The 21,370-nt window shown below is 31.0% G+C and overlaps 2 protein-coding genes across 4 annotated transcripts; one reads left to right on the forward strand and one right to left on the reverse strand.

Moving 5' to 3' along the window:
- The first annotated feature begins 654 nt into the window (after nucleotides 1–654).
- Nucleotides 655–1,137, forward strand: LOC113862332 (extensin-like). Its single transcript, XM_027495420.1, has one exon. The coding sequence runs from the start codon at nucleotides 655–657 to the stop codon at nucleotides 1,135–1,137; it is 483 nt and encodes a 160-aa protein (XP_027351221.1).
- Nucleotides 1,138–10,468: 9,331 nt separating this feature from the next.
- On the reverse strand, nucleotides 10,469–14,130 carry LOC113862757 (cystinosin homolog). 3 transcript variants are annotated; one of them, XM_027495931.1, is made up of 8 exons: nucleotides 13,892–14,130; nucleotides 13,659–13,791; nucleotides 13,098–13,187; nucleotides 12,877–13,001; nucleotides 12,196–12,238; nucleotides 11,399–11,516; nucleotides 11,260–11,309; nucleotides 10,469–10,933 (listed from the first exon to the last, which is right to left on the reverse strand). In XM_027495931.1, exons 1-8 carry the CDS (start codon nucleotides 14,008–14,010, stop codon nucleotides 10,778–10,780), a joined length of 834 nt encoding a protein of 277 aa, XP_027351732.1. In that variant the 5' UTR covers nucleotides 14,011–14,130; the 3' UTR covers nucleotides 10,469–10,777. The 3 variants fall into 3 exon arrangements, with proteins under 3 accessions (XP_027351732.1, XP_027351733.1, XP_027351734.1); XM_027495932.1 differs by having other exon boundaries at nucleotides 10,562–10,933; nucleotides 13,659–13,704; nucleotides 13,892–14,102; XM_027495933.1 differs by having other exon boundaries at nucleotides 10,566–10,860; nucleotides 13,892–14,102.
- Nucleotides 14,131–21,370: the final 7,240 nt, after the last annotated feature.

Below are 21,370 nucleotides of genomic sequence, written 5' to 3' on the forward strand. Positions count from 1 at the left end.
GAGCAAGCATTAACTTGATGCCTTTAGCTATCATGAAGACACTAGGCATATAAGAAGTGAAACCTACCAACATCACACTACAGCTAGCTGATAGATCATACACTTATCCATATGGAGTTGTTGAAGATTTATTGGTTAAAGTTGACAAGTTCATTTTTCCTGCAGATTTTATAATTCTGGACATAGAGGTGGATGCAAACATACCTTTGATCCTAGGAAGGCCATTTCTTGTAGGGAATGAGGGCCTTCGATCATCTTGACTGGGAAAAGGTTGAAAATGAATGGAAGAAGTAGTGACATTTTAATTACCTTTGTTATAATTATGTTATGATGAACTCATTTATTTTACTTGCGTTTTGTGACTGTTTGATGAGCATTATGTTATGATAATGTGATTATTGAACTATGAGTCAGTAGGTTCTTTGGTATTATGCTAATTTTTTTCGCTTATTCGATTTCTGATGAAGGAATGTATTGAGCTCACCCTTTCTGTTCTGTTTTTGTTTTGGTGTTGCGTCTTGTCTTGCTGTTGTTGTATGTTGCATGAATGCATGGCAGATGGACCCACTCTAAGCAAGAATTTAGGGAGAGGACTCGGGAGGAAAGGAGGGATGGATCTACGACCCAGAAACGCCCCGCTTGATGTACCAGGGAATGGTCTCCATGTCCACGAGACCTCTCACTGAAGGCGAATGGAAGCCCAACTGGATGGACAACATTTTTACCGAAATCTCGGTGCCCCTACCACCAGAACGGAGTATCATCATTCACACACCTCCCTCTTCTCCATCATCTCAAGAACCTCCTGCCAAACGTCTTAAGACTTTTGTGGATAAAGGTAAGACTATCATTGACCTTGACCCCGAACCTAGCCCCTGTTCTAGCCCTGCTCCTGCGCCCGCACCTCTCAACATTCAGGCGCCCCCTTCCGACGAAGCTGGACCTTCCACTCGACACCCTTCTCCGCCACCGCTATCCACCTCGAGATCGCCACCGCCTACCATTGGTTGGATTGATAGCGACCCGGATGACCTACCACCCTCTCCTCGCCCTCAGCCCATGAATGATTCACCTGATTCTGATGGAATGGAATCCGACCCTACTGAGGATTCCTTTCCACCAGAGTTTTATTTGTAGATGGTTATTTTTGCCTTGTCATGGATGAACACTGCTCTTAAGTTTTATACTTTCTTTTTTTTTAGGCTGTTTTTAATTACTTTTGAAATACCAAACTGTAGGGTTTCTTTCTTTTTGGTTCAGTTCATGATGGTTTTACCTTGGACCATTTGAACTAGAGACGTATATACATATAATCGTATTTTCTTTCTATTTACATGTCTCCCATTATGATTTCAGATTTTTATTCCACGAAGCATGTGATGTTGAGCGCTTACCTTCTTTTTTTTTTCATAAAAGAAATTAATCTGAGGAAATGTAGAACAATAACAAAATTTCTAAGTATACTAATAAAACATAATTCAATATACATGTTTTGGTGAAGAACAAATCTGAATGAAGGATTAAAGGATAATGTACACTTATTTATGAATTAAATTGTGAATTTGTTGTTTAGTCTCGCAGTAATATCGAGTGCATAATCCCTTATTCATGTTCATTTGGGCACACCATCTTAGGAAAGTCTTAAAATATATTTTTCAGAGAATAGGATCTCAATAGGTATTTGGGTGTTACAGAGGGCATCAAGGTAAACATGCTCCTCTGTAACACTCACTCTCACTGATGAGAGTGATCACGCAGAGGCAGATAGGAAAACATACTCTCTGGAACGCTCACTTTCCCTGGCAAAGTGGCTACGCACAAGCAAGTATGAGTTTTCTTATGTGCATTACTCCTTTTTGTGAAAAAAAGTTGCAACATTGCTTGTGTTATCACTTTGTCCAGCAATAGTGATAACGCGTCCTTTACCCAGAAAACTTAACTCTTTGGAACGCTCACTCTAATCAAATAAAGTAACCACGCTGAATATCTTAAATACTGTAACGTTCACTTTTCTTGTTTAAAGTTGTCAATTGCTCACGCGTGACTATAAATATAAACTAAAGTGAACACGCACACACCTTTGCACCTAAAAATTCCCCTTCTCTCTGAGCGTTCTTTGCGATTTCAATCTTCCTGTGTGTTGACCTAGCAGCAGCAAGCTTTTCCCCCACATTTTTGCATCCTTCTCGCCAAGTACACAACTCTCCTTTCTCTGAAATAAGTGGACTAGGTTTTTATGTGTTAATGTTTTGGGGAAAAATGTCAAAGGGGGTAATGGGACATTGTTCTGATGATTTTTTACTCAATAATAGAATGGACAACACTCTGAATAAGTTCTCTGTTACATATGAATTTTCTAGGAGATTAGAATCAGCATTGTGCCAACTCTCTGATTAAATTTCAGCAGAAGTTTAGTGACCTAAAAACAAAGACTTTAATAAAAATGTATTGGTTGAAAGATGTTGAAATTGATGTCTGAAATTATCTTATGCATTGTGTTCTGTGATTGAGGTTTTGGAAAATTCAGAAATAGGTATTAGGGGAACTGTTCTTATATTATTTGATTCAACAATAGAATGGACAAAATGTTGAATAGGTGTTCACTATCATTCATGATATTTCTTTTAAGGAAAGTTGACCCTACATTGCATACTATTTGAACCAAATTTCTACAGAATCCAATATGTCTAAAATAGACTTCTGTGTAAGTGTTGGATTGAAAATATTTGAATATGATTATCTGATATTATTTGTGATTCTGAAACCAGTTCTGGATGAATGTGATACAATAACTCTTTACTGATAATCAGTGAGTGCATAACTGTGTTGAAAATTAGTTTAAACCTGAACTTAGCTCTCTGCATTACCATATTTTTCTAAGAAAGTGTGCACTCTGAACTTACAAATTAGGGATATCAATTTAAAAAATTCTCTGAATATGGTTGATTAATTATGTGCATCTGTGCTTCTATATCTGAATATTGACATACCCTGTTCTGCTAAAATAGTTTTTATACTGAAATTACAAAGTTTGTTGAAAAATAAATTGATAACCTGTAATAATTCTTCTGCGTGTACTTGATACTCCCTGAAAGTATGCACTCTGAATATATTAGGGATATCATTTTGAAATATCTTTAACTATGGTTACTCAATATTGTGCATCTGCATATTAAAATACCTGACAACAAATTGCATGATAACCTATTAAAATTATAGCTGCAAGTTATACTTTCACCTCTAAGCATTGCCAAAATATTAAAAATATCCAATTGGTTATTCATTGTAAAAACTGAAAAATGGCCAAAACCTCTTTAAACACACTAGTTGGCTCCTCCAGGAAGACTCAGGCTGGATCTTCTAGCAACACTCCAAAGAGGAGATCCAACTGAAACATCCAAGTTGGATCCACTAGAAACACTCCTAAATCAAAGAAGGCCAGACAAATGGTGCCTCAGCTTCCTCACCAATTGAAGTATGTGATCCAAGGTTTAGAAGTATTGTCCATGAGAATTTCTTCAAGGCAAATATTCTAAGGAGAAAGATTGTCCCAAACAGAGCTTTTGAAATAGCTGGGGACAATTACCTAGAATACAAGGAAGAAATTCAAAAGAGGGATTGTGAATCCTTTTGTTCCTTAGCTGGAATGGGTTGGAGGGAAATAACCGAGGAGTTTTATACCAATGTTGTGAGGTTCAAAGGAGACAAATTCCCTAAGTTTAACACAATGGTAAAGGGGATGAGAGTGGACTTCACTCCTGCAAACATAAATAGAGTGTTGAACATAAATTCTGCACAGCAGCCTGCACAACTAGAATTCAATGCATTCAAGAATAGTCTTGACATTGACTATGTGCAGATTCTGGAAAAGATTGGAAGGCTAGGAACAACCTGGAAGCTGAACCAGGCTAAGAAGCCCAAGTGCATAGTCACTAAAAACTTGGTGCCTTTTGCCAAAGTGTGGAGCATGTTTATACTGAATTCCTTCATGCCAGTAAAACACAGCTCAACATTGGCAATGAAGAGGGCTGAGTTACTTTTTGCCATAGTCACAGACATGTACATAGATGTAGGGGAAATTATCAGCAAGTGCATCTTGAATATCCTGAAGACAAAGAGGGATTCACTGGCTTTTCCCTCGATAATCACACTACTCTGTGAAGATGTAGGGGTGGAAGTTGGAGAATATCAAGAAAGGATTGGTGAAAGAGATATATGCCACCACATCTTGCACATCAGCACCTCCCATTCCTTCTCAATACAGAAAGGAGAAGCCTATGATGTTGAAGGACTCCTTGAAGCTCATGGGTGAAAGGCAGAACCAGCTAGCTGAGAGGCAAACTGAACTCCACAGTAGTGTTAAAGCTGGAGTTATGTTGTTGGAGTGTATCATGTTGAATATTGGTCAGAAAATAGGAATGACCAAAGAGGAAATGTACCACACTCCTGAATTGGCAGAAAATGCCCAATGCCTTCGCTCTTTTGTGTTTAAAGATCTGCCAATTTACAAAACCCATTTTCCACAGCCAGCTGAAGAAGTAGTGGAGGAGGAAGATGAGGAAGAAAGGGAAGAAGAATCTTTAGATGCTGAGGATGCAGCAGATGAATAGTTTAGGAATTTATTTTCTGTCATTAGGAATTTTGTAAATTTCTGTAATTAAGTTTCAAATCTTTTTGGGGTTGTAATTACAATTTGGTACATTTTGGTTTAATTTTCACATCTCTGTTTTGAATATCTGTTAGCTTTCTAATTAATTGCCTTTTTACTTGCTAATTGATAAATTTTTGGTGTTTTGTGCAGAAAATGTCACAATCACACATCACTCATACACAATGGATGCTCACACTTGCACAAGTTGCCATGAAAAAGGGGGTTTCATTCTCTACCTCTTGTTCATGTGTTGGCTTCACATCACACTGAATTGTTTCTAAAAAACACCAAAATACTAGAATAGCTATTAAACTATTTTTTGTGAATCAAATGAAGTTTAATTGATAATTTTGTGAATTTTGTTTGAATTTTCTTTTTAAGTTGTTTTTCCCATTCTCAAAATGAGATCACACTTGTATTTTCAAAATGAGGCAGTCTTGCCACTAGGTACATATAATTCTAAAAAAGTGAATTATGAGTTCATTGATTAGCATGTTCACTTATAAACCCCTAGTGAGACTTGAGCTGCATATTTTTCTTGCATGTGTGATTAATCATATTTTGCTGCACCCTCTAGAACTTGACTTGTTTCTTGATTAAATATGCAATTTACAGTTTTCACATATATGATGGAGGCCTTGTTTGAATATGCCTAATTAGCCTAAATGACCTCCTTTGTGCTTGATTGTCTTAGTTCACCCCTTTGAGCTTAATACCTCATTGTAAGCCTTGCTGAAAAAACCAATTTTACCATTCAAATGAAAAGAGGCATAGTGAGTTTAATCAAGAATGACTTTTAAAACTAAGTTTGGGGTGGCATCCATATTTTAATTGCTTAAGGACAAGCAATGTTCTAAGTTTGGGGTGGGGAATAGCAAGCTATCTAAGTTTTGAGTTCACAAAGATAGAAAGAAATAGCAAAAAGCTGCAGAAAAATGAAAAATATGCAGCAAAGATGATGAAAATAGCAATATGCAGCAAAGTGCTGCAGGAAAAGGAAATAGTGAATGGAAGCAAGAAAGAAAGAAGAAAAATTGGAATCTTGCTGCACAAAGAATCTGTGTGCTGCATAATTAAGAGAAATAATGAGAAATAATGCAAGTCCAGGCTAGTTTTAAAATCATTCACTCAAAATCCCTTTGATCTTTTGAAATTGAATGTATTGTTTTCCATGTTGTTCAATACCTACCTTAACCTTAGCCTTGTTATAACCTAAAAAAGTTCTCTGGATGTGTGATTGACTATATTAAGCAAAGAAAATTGAGAATATGGGCAAACATATGGTAGAGTGTAGTTAAATTGATGATTTAGAGAGAAAACAGTACCTAAATATTGTTGAGTGATGAGGGAAACACTTCCAAGTGAGCTGTGATTATGTTTATTAATTGTGCTCACATGAATTTTGATGAAATATATGAACTTAGATAACAATTCTTACTCAATGATGATTATGCAGTATGAAGATCATGATGAGTATTCGGATGAACAATTTGATTGAAAATTTGGCAGAAAACACAAAATTGGAAGTTGAAAAATCTGAAATAAGCAGTTTGTGAATTGATTTTGAAAAATGGAGGAATTACCCTTGGTTTAGTTTGATTTTCTTGAGGACAAGCAAAAATTCAAGTTTGGGGTAGTGATGAATCCATATTTTTACTAATATTTTAGTGTATTTCTAACCCATTTGATAAGGAAAATATATAAGAAAAGCAGAAAAATTCAGAAAAATAGACTGATTGAAAGTTTTCTTTTAATATGTAGTTATTTAGCATTTGTGAAATTTATGCTTAGATCTTAAAAAATTAATCTTGTTTTTGTAGGAATAATTTGAGCAAAAGTCATGGAAATGGAAGATCAAGGGAAAGGAAGAGGAAGAATAGCAATTATGGACTCCAAAACACAGGAACAATGGAATGCAAGCTGGGCGTGATCACTATTGTCAGTGAAAGTGATCACTCCAGACATCAAAGAAGAATACACATTGGGCGTTAACACTTTTACCAGTAAAAGTGATCGTTCCAGAGCTTAAAAGAGAAAGAGAGTCTGGGCGTGGTCACTCTTACCAACGAAAGTGAGTGTTCCAGAGGGTTACTCAGAAAAACAAGCTCTGTGTTAACACTCTTGCTGGCGAAAGTGAGTGTTACAGAGGAAGCAAAATTTCAGCAAGCTCTGTGTTACCACTTTTATCAGCGAAAGTGGATGTTCCAGAGAGGAGTGTATCAAGGCAAGTTGTACGTGGTCACTCTGGCTCTCGAAAGTGATCACGCGCAACCACTCGACCTCCTGCGTTTCAACTCTTAGCAGTGAAAGTGATAGTTCCAGTTTCCAGAAACTACATGAGCTTCTGTGTGGCCATTCTTATCAGCAAGAGTGACAACGCACAAAATCGGGATTTCTATAAATACCTGTTAGCTCAGAACTCAAGGTCTTTTGTTCATTTTCCATTTTTTCTGTTAAATTCTCGTTAAGTGAGAGAGAGGATTGGGGTCGAATTTTGAAGTTCCAAGAAGAGGCATTCGATTGGAGCTCATGGAGATGACTTCTCTGCAATTCTTCTCTTCTTCTCCTTCTTTCTCTTTCTCTGTTACAATGTTTGCTTAATTCTTTGTAGTTAGGAGTTTATGGATCTTGAATTGATGTATTGATTCGACTTTTGCTTCTGAAATTTGAGTTCTTGGATTAATTGAGTTGTTAATGCTGTTGTTATTGTAATCTTTGAATGGAAATTCGTATGATTAATCAAAGAGGAACATTTGCCAATGAAATCTGAACTAACAACCAGAATTAGGGATTTCTTAGGGATAAGGGAACCTAATTCTACAATCCTACGGTTCTAAAGTCTTAATGCAACTTGAAATTGAACTTCGCCTAAGGGATTAGGGTGGTTTAGTTGCTTGTTAGGGTCAATGATTTAAGGGATTAAACTTTGGCTATTAATAAGAGAAACTGATTGTCAATTAACCAATTGCTTGAATGTTCAGAAGCATAATTGAATTGATATTGGCATTCTTGTGAAATAAATTCCTAACTATCCTTCATTCAATTCTAATCACAACTTTCATACTCTATTTTTACTACAAGTTTCTTACCTTTTGATTATTCCTGTTCTTGATTTCTGAATGTTATAAATCTTCCAATTTCGTATGGCTCAAATGGTTATAGTTCTGTGAAGTGATAATTGATTTCCTAATTCCCTGTGGAGATGATGTTTGATAACCACGTCGCAATGGTATCAAACAAACTAGATTTTCTTAAAAATTTTGCAATAGAAGGAGTAAACCTAGGTCATCTCACAAGGACATAAGATACATTATGTTTCTGGTTCCATCATGTAATTTCATATTAGCTTAAGGAAGGATTGTTTTGAATTAAATTGTAAACAGCAGAAAAGAAAAGAATAAAGAATAATTATAACGAAACGAAATATGAAATTCAACCAAATCAAGATCTCAATAACTACAACGCAATTCTCATTGTTACACGAATACAATTCCAACAAATTTCCAATCAACATTAATTCAATATGACATTAATAACCCAAAATCTAAATCTAGATTATGAATTCCATCAAAACAAGAACTGCAATCGCAAATCCAATGCTCTAACGAAATTCAGAACAATTAATTTATTGAATTAGATGAATTCATTTATTTCAAATCTGAAATTCTCATTCTCTATTTAGAATGCAAACGAAAAATCAATATCATGAAAAACGTAATTATCCTAATCAGAAAAGAGGAGGAGGAGCGAGAATTCGATAGAACCTAACCCGAAACTCAAATGCAATGTTGTTCTTGAAACCTTGAACCGATTGATGGATTAGCCTTGCTTCATGATCATGCTTGCTTCGGCCAAAACCAGAAAATATGAAAAGATGGAAGGTAGAGAGACAAAAATAAAGGAAAGAATTTAAAATAAAGACTTTTTGAATTCTGAAAAATTGTGGGAAAAGAAAAACAAGGATTCGTACATGGAGTCATAACCTCTATTTAAAGATAAAATAATTGGACTTAATTAAGGCCCAACTCCCTAATGAGTTTCCTAAACACCTAACTAAGTAAAAGACAAAATAATTGGGCTTAATTAAGACCCAACTCCCTAATGAGTTTCCTAAACACCTAACTAAGTAAAATCAACAATACAATCAAATTCTGAAAATTTCAGTGCAGGGCCGCAACATTGTGACGCAATTTTGGACCTGAAAATGCTCGAACCAGGCTTTTCGCCCAACAGAGAAGTTGTAGATCTCTGTCTTATCTTTCCAGGGACACCAATTTTGTCCAATTTCGAGTAGTGTAGCTCCAGATATGGTCTTTGCAAGAAATTGTGTCAAAATAAGAAATTATGGCGGGAATTAAGAAAGATTTAAATTTAAATCTTAAATTACTTACTAAGACAAATCTAAACTAACACATCCAAATAATGCACTAATGAAGCTCAATTAAACCAAAAACATGGAGAGAAAGATGTACTAAAATATGACTATCAATGTTCTGATCTTAAAAATTACTCATCACTTGCTACAATTCCTAATGCACTTGCTAGTGTTTAGAGATTGTAAACAACAAAACTTACTTCAAATTCCTTAGAATAGATGCAGAATCACAAATCTGGAGAGAAATCTAAGTTTACGAAGATTTAATATGAGAGAAAATGGTGGTATATGGCCTTGGTACCTTTGAGAACCTTGGATACGAGTGAAGAAATGAAAATTTCGTGTGAAGCCTCCTTTTTATAGAAATTTTTTTAAATTTACTGTTCACTGTTAGAAACATTGTTCACCGCCTTACTGTTCACGCTGAAAACACTGTTTAAGACACTATTCATACTAAAAATACTGTGCACGCATACTGTACGCGTATGTGACGTCAGGGTCACGTCACTGATGATATCATGGTATGTTACTGTTCACTTTTTTTTTAAATAATTTCAAACTCCATCTAAATCTATTTCAATACCAAAAATTCTTCAATTAACATTTAACAAGTATAAAATATTATAGATTACTTAATAATAGATTACAAGCCTGACACCATTAGTGATTTTAGTATGAATTTTTAATTAATATTCACATAACTAGTTTGTAATAATATTAACTACAATTTTTTTATTAAAATAAACTCTAACTTTAATAAGTAAACAATACAAACATATAACATGCAAGTTTAATCCAAAATTAGGTGTGATGGGTTATTTATTATGCTACTATGTTAATTGCAATTAAATTGCTGTTCGCCTTATATCTCATTTTAAATAACGGATGGAAACATAGATTTACATTATGTATAGACCATGTTTATGCTTAATCTTTCGGTGATCCTTTTTTGCTTTTTACACATTCATATATTTAATAGTAATAGTTTTTATTTACTATCCTGCTCCATTGGAATTAATATTACTTTTATCAATTTAGATGTGTAATTCACTACAGTTTCAAATTGACCAACGACCTGTTTTTACTAAATTAACGGTAAAAAAAAAAAAACAATATTTAATACATTCTAAACAATCACGATATATATATATATATATATATAATAATAATATTATTAATTTTACTTTTATTTATATTGTTTCTTAATATGGTCAAAATCATTTTTTTTTTAAATTTAAACAATATATTTTCTTCTTTCTTAATATGTATATTATTTAAAAAATGGTCAAAAATTAAAAATGCAAGTCATGTATTTTTCCTTGCCAGAAAGTCCAGGTAACAAATTTGCACATACTTCTGCAGAAAACGTTCGATTTAAGTGGGGGCATGTACCATAAAATAGAGGTTGCCTTTGATTCAACGCGCACTAGCAGAGGAATATAGTGGAAAATTTCAAACAGCTTTATACTTGGTACATCTCTGTTTTAATCTGATCTCTTGCGACAGCCACCTAGTAGGGAATTCAGTAGCTTGATAATAGAATGATAGTCATTTTGATCATATATAAAGTTCTGATACAAATTAGTATAAAGAATGTACCACTATAATTCTTAAAACTTATACAACGAAGTTTATTGAAGCTCCAACCAAAATGGTGCTCCTGATGTATAGGATAAGAAAAACATCCTAATTTGATCTTGATAATAATATCAATCAATGGGAAGTTCAACATACATTATGAAGTTCCTATCTTACACATTCTCTTGTGGTAATTGATCAGAAGGTCTGACAAGGTGCTCTCTGATTTGATCTTCATGTTCTGTAGTATTTACCGCTTTGGAGGATTTTTGACCACGATACAGAACATAATGTTGAATAATGAATATAATGTCAAAGAATACAGATACCTGCAGTTGTGTATTCCAAACAAAACTATTTCACAACAGCCTTAAGAACGGGTGACTAACGTATCAAATAGACAAATATAATTTAACATGCTCCATCCCACAACTGTGCAAAATGCAAATTGGATTCTCAGTGTATGCGTCTATTCGGTTTGAGTAGTAAGGCATAGCTCTTATATAAAAAAAAAATTATTTTCTCAACCCAAAGAATAATAATATGGAAATAATACCAGAATCAGTACTAGAACAACTGCATGTAAAACATATTGAAAATGAAAGTAAGAAATAACTAAGAATGAAGCAAAATAATCCTTGAGAGTTTTCCATACCAGAGATAGCAAAACTTTTCCTATATTACCATAGAAGTTGATCCACGAATCTGGAAAGATGGGATTTAAAATATGTTAATGTGAAAATATATAATTGAATGGCAAGAAATATCAGTAAAGAGATGAGTAGATGACTAACTTTGATCTATTGATTGCACAACCATCTGTCCATAGTTTGCTATCCCTCCAGAAAAATCAAGTAGAATGTTACCAATGCTGAAGCCATCAGTACTTTTTCTTACGAAGTTCATGATTGCCTACATTCACCACACAAGTGATTAAATGGACAGCAAGAAGATGCGAAATAAGTCTAGTCCATCGACAAATTAGAAAAAACAACGTACAATTCTCTTTGCTATTGGTAAAATAAACTCAAAACGACAAATAAGGCCCACATCATCAACTAACATAAAGAATGAGATACTTTATAACAGTCATTTTAAGTTTGAATATTTTACTATTGTACACCAGTTATGTTTGCAACTGTAATGTAATGGACTAGGATAGTATTATAGCTCACATTCGCAAAGCAGTTGCCTGGTATATATATGTTTGAAGACAAAAATTTTATATCACTAGCACAGTGTCAATGATAGAAAAATGGTACTTCAACCAATGCTACTTTAGGAATACTTCAAACTATTAGAGGATACAGTGAATGGAGAGAAAGAATTGAGTTCCCACTTTTGCTCATTCCATCTGACTTATATGTTTCTATATTTAATAATTAGTTTTTTTCTCTCAGAAGAAAGGTCTTAAGTTTAAATAGTAATGAATTTATGGACTTAAGAAAACACGGAAATAGTTCCATCAGCATTTAGGAGCACTGAACAATAAAATAATTTCTTCGGAGAAATCTTAGTTTAAAATAATGGTATGTCAATAATCATCTACAGAGAAAAAGAAGCCATGATTATATTTAAAAAAAATTCTAACCTGAGGAATATACTTTACAATAGTCATAACTACTTGAATTGAGCTGCAACAGAATCAATTTAAACAAAAAGTTAGAAGAAAACTAAATCACATCCGCAGAATAAGGAAACCTGATATTTTCTGATTACACATAATATAATAACACAATAAGCTGGGTCCATAGTGGTAAGAAGCCCAACATAGGAAAGAATGCAATTATCCACCAGATAGTTAGGTCTCAAAATAGTAAATAATAGGAAGTTCTGAAATGATAGGTAATACTCTGCCGCGGGCCTATATGAGATCAATAAGGGCTCTCATATTAGAACTTAAATTTTTGAGTCAGAGCATCAATGTCACATGCACCTGACTCCCTACATACAGAACAAGCAGAAAATATTTGCTGTGATCCAGCACATTATCTCCTAAATTTTTGGAAAATGAGAAACAAGCTTTCTCCTGTTGCGCAAATAGCATGCCAGTTAGATATTAATTCAAATGATCTTAAGAAAGAATTGGGAAGTACCACATGAAAGCTCCATAGACTGGTACCACAAACTGATTAAGAATCAACCAGCAGTAAAACAAACTACATCTGATACAAGACTAAAAGCACATCCATACATATATTCTGTCGAATTAAATTGAAGATCAGAAAGCATGAAATAAAAGCAATTAACCACACAAGCAGAAAATACATACTTGAAGATGGAGAGAAGCCAAAGCCAGGAATGATTTGACAAAGCAACAAAGAAACAAACCGCTGCCGTAAGCCAAGCAACAGAGACAATTCCAACAGAAATTTTGGACACTTTCTGACTCCCACGCTACAATGAAATAATAACTAAGTTCAACAAAATTGATAATTCAGTTCATAGAACAAAAAAAACAACAATCTCCACGAGAAGACATATCATTCTCACTTCATAGATTGCAATCTGAAACAATGTAATTGCCGTCAGCAGAACAGCATGGATCGAGAAAGCAACATCATTTGCTGCCACAGGTATCATCTGAAATAGATGAAATTAAAACTACATTAGGAAACTGCAAATGTTCATAATTATATTCATACATTACTTACCACTCAGAAATTCCAAATTCCCTATTCTGCACAGAAATTATAAGAAAAAAAAAAAAAAAAAAGAGGGAGACTCATTATATTTATCTGTTCCATGAAGAGAAGTATTTATTTGTTTTCTTAGTATGAACCAATTATATTTATCAGTCACATGATCAATTTTGAAAGTCACGTGACTTTTTAAAATGTCAATCATCAATCTTGACCATCAATAGAATGATTCAATGGCTAAGATTTATTCTTTAAATTCTTACATAAAAAGAGTATTTTTACTGGGTAATGTATATATACAAACGCAAAAATTTGGATTTCCCTTTCAACATGATGGCATAGCATAACATAAAAAGTTTAGCATCGTTTTGACTTAATTGAGCAGTGATTCCAAGTTAGTTTGAGAAGGAACCTCTTCGTAACCGTATTTGTCGAAGTATTGCTTCTGAATAGCAGAGCTGAAGTAGAGAAAAGCGTTGTATATGAGATAGGAACTGTGCTTGGTCAGATTCAACAGCACGAAGTCGAAGTTGAGCCCAACCACACTAAATTAAAAAATAAAATAAAAATATTGAAAATGAAACACAATAGAGAGAGAATAAAAGAGGAAGAAGATGATGAGATGAGAGAAAAGGAAGGTGGAACCTCTTCCTGCGAAAATTCAAGATGACTTGAGGGTAGAAACTGACGGACCAAGAAACGAAAGCGAACCAACCCAGAAATTCGTAGGTTACGTTCAAAGGAACTGAATTCCAAGACGCCATTTTTCTTTCGCTCTTCTCCCAAACTCTCAGCAATCTCAACCTTCCTTTTGTGCGTTTCTTATATGATAAGGATAATATAATGATGCTCCGGTCAGAAGTTTTTTAACAAAAGACTAGTATATTGCTCCCGGGAACAACTAACTCCTAAATATCTGAAAATTAAATGCAAGAATGGGGTTAAAAATTATTCGCAAACAAAAAACAAGATTTAGAAAAAAAAAAAATCGTTAATTCGTGTTAAATATTAATCAAAAGATTGTTTTAATTGATGTTAAAAGATTTAGAAATTTTAGTAATATAAAAAATTGTTTAAATTTATTTAAAAAATGTATTTAATGAAAAATACTAACACATACCATTAGGATAGTGACGGAGAAATTAATAGTAAAAAGAAATTGTTTGCAAATATTTTTAATACACTTTCTCTAATTTATTAATTAATTATCTAAGAACACCAATTAGTAAGATCCACTTATCTGATTTATTCTACCGTTAAAAAGAAGGATTAAATTTATTATATAAAAACATTTTTTTATTTGAAACTATTAGATATATTTTTTAATCACATGAAATAAATTATATTAATTACCTTCAAATAAATTAATATACAGTTTCTTAACGTGTGGTTAGGGTATATAAGATATTAAAAAAATATAATGCATTAGTAATTTTTTTATTTATTAATTATTATTGTATATTCAACATCAGAAAAATTGAATTATAAATACTAAAATTTAAGTTTCCTTTTCAACTCACCTTTTTGACCCTTTTTCTATTTAATTATATAACATTTTTCTTTATGTTTGGTCCATTTAAATTTTTTAGCCAATATATTTCACCTTTTTTTATTCTTTTATATTATATTTTCTAGCCAATTTCCATTTTTTTGTCAATTTTTATTTTTTAAATGATTTTTTTATATGCAATTATTCAGGTGAATTTTTTGTTTTAATAATAATTATTCACATATATGAAATATACGTTGTGAAATTAAAATTATATGTCATATTTAATTTATATCATAAATATTATATTTGTAAATTGTTTCATTATTTTGTATTTATTAATTAATTTTTATCCATAAAATTATGTAAACTTAATAAACTGAGTTTCGAAATTGAATACTGAAAAATTTTCATAACTGTATTATTTTAATATTTATTTCAATAATGTTAATAATACATCAAATCATATATAACAAAAAAATAATTAATATACTTGTATTTTAGTCTGTAAAATTTAATTTAGGTATAATTTTTTTAAATTTTAATTATTTTTATTTAAAATTTTAAAATTTTTCATTATTCAAATTAAATCTCTCGTTCTAAAATTTTGTTTAAAAATTAATAAGCATATAATATACTATTTCATCAATCATATTTTTTATTTTTCTCTACTATTTTTTTTCTTATCTCTGTTCATTTGACACGTATAAAGGATGCTAAACTATAATTTTTTTAAAAATAAACTACTTATATTAAAAAAAAAAAAAAAAAAAAAAACACAGCTTTCCCTTTAAATAAGATCCACGAAATTCAATCCTACTATTTCAGACAACATATTGCGCGCATTCCAATAAAATAAAATTATCGTGTTTACACGTTCAATGACGCTGTTTTAAATTTGTACGCAAAGTTGGTCTTTCCTAAGTCCTACGAATCTGAACCGCAATTAGGGCCAGATTCAACCTGTCAGCAAAGTTGTCATTATCCACTTCCTTTGGGTACCCGGCCACCAGCGAAATAATAAAAATTGTGCTTGCTTTTAAGGACTTCTTTTTCCGAATTTTTTTTATTTTTTTTCACATCATATTGTGCTATACTAATTTTTTTACTTTTAAATAAATATTACCTCACTTAATATAACACTTATTTTATTATTATTATTTTAAATAATACATTTTTAGGAATGATAATAATTTTTTATTATTTCTTTTTAGATATCATTTTAGAAAGGTTGATATTTTATTTTTAGCATTTTTTACATAAATAAAAACAAATTCAAATATTACACATGTATTTTTAATGGTTTTAATTTACATAAATGTCTTGGTTTTAATTATAAAGAACTAGACTAAAATTGACATTTTATTAGAGAATAAGTCGATTAAAATTGATTTTTTTTGTGCCCCACTATGGCGCTATTAGTCATCATTCTACCATTGCTGAAGTCGACTTTTATTACCTTTGCTATTGTTAAAAAAGTCTATTATAATTAACTTTAGTGTCATTTGGAGACGAATTAATTTGACTTTTGTAGCTATTTAAATATCTTGCATGAAGGAATATTACACCTCCTTTCATTTATGACAAGACCCATGTTTAGACATTGCTAGCCTTAGAAACAATAGGTATGGTCCATAGTCATTATCATGGATATGTATGTTAGACTTTTATTAAGTATTAAAACATGATGGTGTAAGACTTTTATTTTTATGTACTTTGAACTCTAATTATTTTATATGATTGTTTATTATTAAATTTAATTTAACATTATTCAACACATTTTACCTATATTTAATTAATATACTGGACACTCACATTTTAAGTCAAGGATTGATGAGGCTTTATGTTTGTCTTCCTTTGTTGATGTGCAATTAGAAGGTAGAGATTCCAATCTTTGCATTACTTTTGGCTTGTATTAATATAGTTGGCCATTGCATGTGGCTTCTAATGTGAAAATGCTAAAAGTGGAATAAAAATAGATTTTTTAATTGAAATTGTGAGAATTTACTTCTCATAGACTTATTAAGTTTTAAACTAGTATCTTTAAGACAGAAGTTGATTGAAGCCAACTTCTTTATAGGATGCATTTAAAAATAGAACATAAATTAATTAGAGTCGACTTTTTCTATGTAAGGCGAATGAAAAAATGTTAGAAAGTTAATTAAAGGTTTTTATTTTATAAAATTAGGATACTCCTATAAACAAATTAAAAGAAAGGCATATACATAAAATGGGTTTCAAATTATTTTATTTACATCAAAACTCCACTTTTTACGAATCAAATTTGTTTTCTATTTATTACTTTGTATCTACCTTTCTCCCTTGATTAGTTACTTTATAAATAGTCACTGTAAGTTTATTTTATAGGTCTCACAAACATATCTGCTAAAGTTTTTTAGTATTTTTCATCTTCATCAATTCATCTCCAATGCAATAAATATGCACCAACAATCCAAATAACCCTCCTACCTATTGAAAGATTTCCTAGTATTTGTAGGCATTGGTGCTCTTAGGGCAAAATGACCATTTGCCACTTTCCAATGTGATTTGTTGGGGATAGAGTCATAATTACGAGTGTAAAGACAACAATAGGAGATCAAGGAATAATAGCAGTGTAAATTGATTCTCATTTTTTCTGGAATCGACATATTTGATTCCTAAAATTTAGCACTTTAAGGTTTTGTATAGTATCAACCTTTTAAAAACGATAATTAAAAATAATTAAAAAATATGTATCATTCATAGAAATGTAATATTTATAAATAATAATAATAATAATAATAATAATAAATTAAATATTATATGTGAGGCAATAATTATTTAAAAAATAATAAAAATTATGAATAGATGATAATAAAATATAGAGATTACATAAAATAGGTTTAGAATTCAGAACTAATGCATATAATTGTATTTTTATTATATAAAAGAATTTCTACTTTTATCAAAAGATTATATTTCTACTCCTCTAATGGAAATATTTTTTTTGGGAATGATAGTATTTTATTTTATTTTTTAATTTATTGAAATCTATCATAACGTAGGTCATGAAAGAACAATGAAGGTGTCTTTAAAGAATATACATTAAGAGTTAATATTTTTTTTAAAATCAAAGAAATTGTCACTTAAGTTTATCAAATAAAATTTTAGAAACTTTTAAAATAATATGATCTATAAAACCAAAGATGGGTTTGAGAGTTATTTACATGTAAGAAAAGTATTAACACCTTACCACATTCATTTAAATAACGATTATTTTAAATTAATTGTCCAACTTCATTATAACTTTAAAAATATTTATTTAACCTTTAAACAATAATAAAAGTATTGCTTGATATTATACTAAGGAGGAAAAAATTATTTTCAAAAATATTTTGCCCAAACAAAGTAGCTCCCACTCTCATGAATTATTTGATAACGATAGAAACACTACACATTAACATTATAGATGTTGCATTAATTAAGTGTATTAATTTTAATTTAATTGATAGATAAATTACATTGGATAGTAGAATATGAATTAAGATAATATATTTAGATTAATTCATAAAATAAAATAAAAAAAGAAATATACTTTAATAATTTAAGTGGAAATGAATCTTAATTTACTTTTAGAATAAATTTTTTATATTATTTAAAAATTTAAGAGAGGAATATTTTATATAAAAAAATTTAATTGAATAAAATAGTTTTAAAATTTATTAATTTAAGAAATAAGACTTAATTTTTAAATATAGATAATACATAAAACATAAAATCATGTTATTATACATATGTTTTAATAATTTATAACTCATAAAGGTAAAATCGCTATACAATAGCGTTATTACTTGTAGCATTAATGAATAAATTTTGATTTAATTTTATTAATTGATTAACTATTTGATATTTAAATAGAAAAATATTGAAGATTAATTAATAAAATAATTACTTAGTTAATTTAGAATTAATATCATAAATTTATATCGTATAAGACTAAGATAACGTAAGTACATATACATAGATTTTATCAATTTATAATGTATAATAATAAAAAAGTTAAACATTAATATTGTAAATTGATGTAAATATTTTGTTATTTATTTATTTATTATAATATGAATTATAAACAGTTTACTAAACATGAAATACAAGAAGGAAAAACAGGAATATAAAAGTAAATTATATCAACTTCTACAAATAAAATAAATAAATAAATAATTAGATATAAACAATGAAATAACATGAAAATAATTGTATAAATTTATTTTTATTGTTAATGTGTTTAGGGTTTCTTCTTTTTTGGCCATCCTCACATGTGTTTGGCATCCATCGTTTTTTTTTCTTCTTCTCACCAAAATCATTGAAACTCACAAAATCAGAAATTCTGATTTTTTACTAATCACAAAACAGATCGTTCATGTTAGAAATTGGTCCATTTTGCAACCAAAAATCATAAATGTAGTGAACCATTAATAATTATTTCCCACTCACAAGTCCACATGATAATCATCCAAGTCTTATAAATCAATGGCTATAGAAAGTTTATAACCAAAGAATCCATGCTCCTCACTTCTGGCTCTCGATGATAAATATACTCCTCGACAAGTATGTCTCATTTTCTCTATCATCATCACTCCCATTGTAACACCATACTGTATTTAGTTTATGCTTAAGTTATAATTACTAAATGCAGTAGTTGCATTATAGTAATAAAATTTTTGTTTATTCCACTCATTCATTTCATATTGATTTAGTAGTAAATTATCGGATGTATAAAAGAGCGAGACATTATAAAAACAAAAATAAAAGAAAATTGAATATGAAATAACATGGATGAACATAGTAATTAATTTAACTCATACATTTTACAGAAAAGATAACTAGATACATATATGTATATAGGACACTATGTTATTTACATACAGTCAGGAATACATATAAGGACCACTACATACAAAAAAATTAGTGGCCTATGTCATCAAAGTGCAGTCTTAACGAGTCTTCATAATACAATTTAGAACTAAGGTTAGTGTCCTACAACTACTATCATGGTCCAATAAACTATCTTATCAAAAGAGGGCCATATTGTACAAAGTTAGCTACTCCACCAACTACTCAGACAAAAAATCATTGGCCATAACAGGTCCAATAGGAGTATAATCGTCAGGTCCAGGGGAGGATGATGATGAGTCTGTAGCTTCTAATGGGTCACTCTCAAATTCAAGCGGATCTCTGGGGATCACCTGCAAAGGCAAAACAGATATAGGTTATGTCTAATCTGCAAGTGCAGGATGTGTCGCGGACAGTGAAAATGCAAAATATAGAGTAATAAGGTCGAAGGCAGGATGAAAAAGAGTTACAGAAAAGTCCCTATTACTCAAGAGATATACCCTAAAATGACACAATCCAACTATATACAGAGAGTCAAAGGTAGGATCATAGTGTAGCTGTATATCCAGGAACTCAATTTAGATCACTGTTGTTGCGTCCATCATGTAGATCTAAGAATGAAATGGAAACTAAGTAGGGTGAGAATTTTGAAAATTCTTAATAAGGCTGTGTACTTCCATGTGACATCGCTTTCATTCTCAGTTGCTTCAGTTTTTTATTTAAATAAAGGATTATTAAACCAATAAGAAAATCTTTCAATTATGGTTATTGAAAACATGTCCCGAAGCAAAGTAAATTTTATATCTAATATTTGTAATACACAAGATCATAATGATTATGATACGCATACAAGAAATTAAATAAATAATCGAAAGACTCAACATGAATCATACATGTGACCAAATAATACTTAAAGTTATAATTGAAGACAACATTGAAATAAATTAATATTAATTAGAATACTTTTAATCACATAATAATGTGCTTAATTCTCATATATGTTCCTATCCTTGGTCCCTTGGGAGTTTTTGGCCATAAGACTCATGGGTAATAGTCTGTTTATCAGGATCGAGCTCATTCCTATACAGGATTTGTCAAGTTTACTTTTCCCAACACTCCTACCAACTTATTCCCCTTAACTTTTTATCCGGGACTGACCCAAGTGATATAGGACTTTCTTATTATAACTTTCAATCATCTTATACTTTCATAACTTTCATATTGTACCCACATATCTCTTTTGAAATTTTACAATTTATTCATAACTCTTACAAAATTTGTGTAGCATAACGGATCATATTTGCTTTCTAATGAATAGTGTTAGCTAACAAACAAACATTCACATATCATAAGAAAATAAATAAATAAACAAAACTTTTAAATTCATAATTCTTTTATTAAAGAGATAAATTTTGCCTTGTTTTATTTTGTTTACTCGAATCTGATGGTAACCTGATCGCAAATCCTCATTTGAAAACATAGAGGCTCCACGCAACTGGTCCATTAGATCATCGATTTTGGGAAGAGGATACTTGTTCTTGATCGTCACTTTGTTTAGCTAGCGATAATCTACACACTCCTCATACTTCCGTCTTTCTTTTTCACCAAGAGTACTAGTGCTCCCCACGGTGACACACTTGGTCTCACAAATCGTTTCTGCAACAAATCTTTCACTTGCTTCTTTACTTCAGTCAATTCCACTGGTGACATTCGATACTGTGCAACTAAAATCGGACTTGTTCCCGAAATGAGATCGATAGTAA

This window comes from Abrus precatorius, unplaced genomic scaffold (assembly GCF_003935025.1).
Source record: "Abrus precatorius isolate BTA unplaced genomic scaffold, Abrus_2018 Scaffold3, whole genome shotgun sequence".
Taxonomy (NCBI): Eukaryota; Viridiplantae; Streptophyta; class Magnoliopsida; order Fabales; family Fabaceae; genus Abrus; species Abrus precatorius.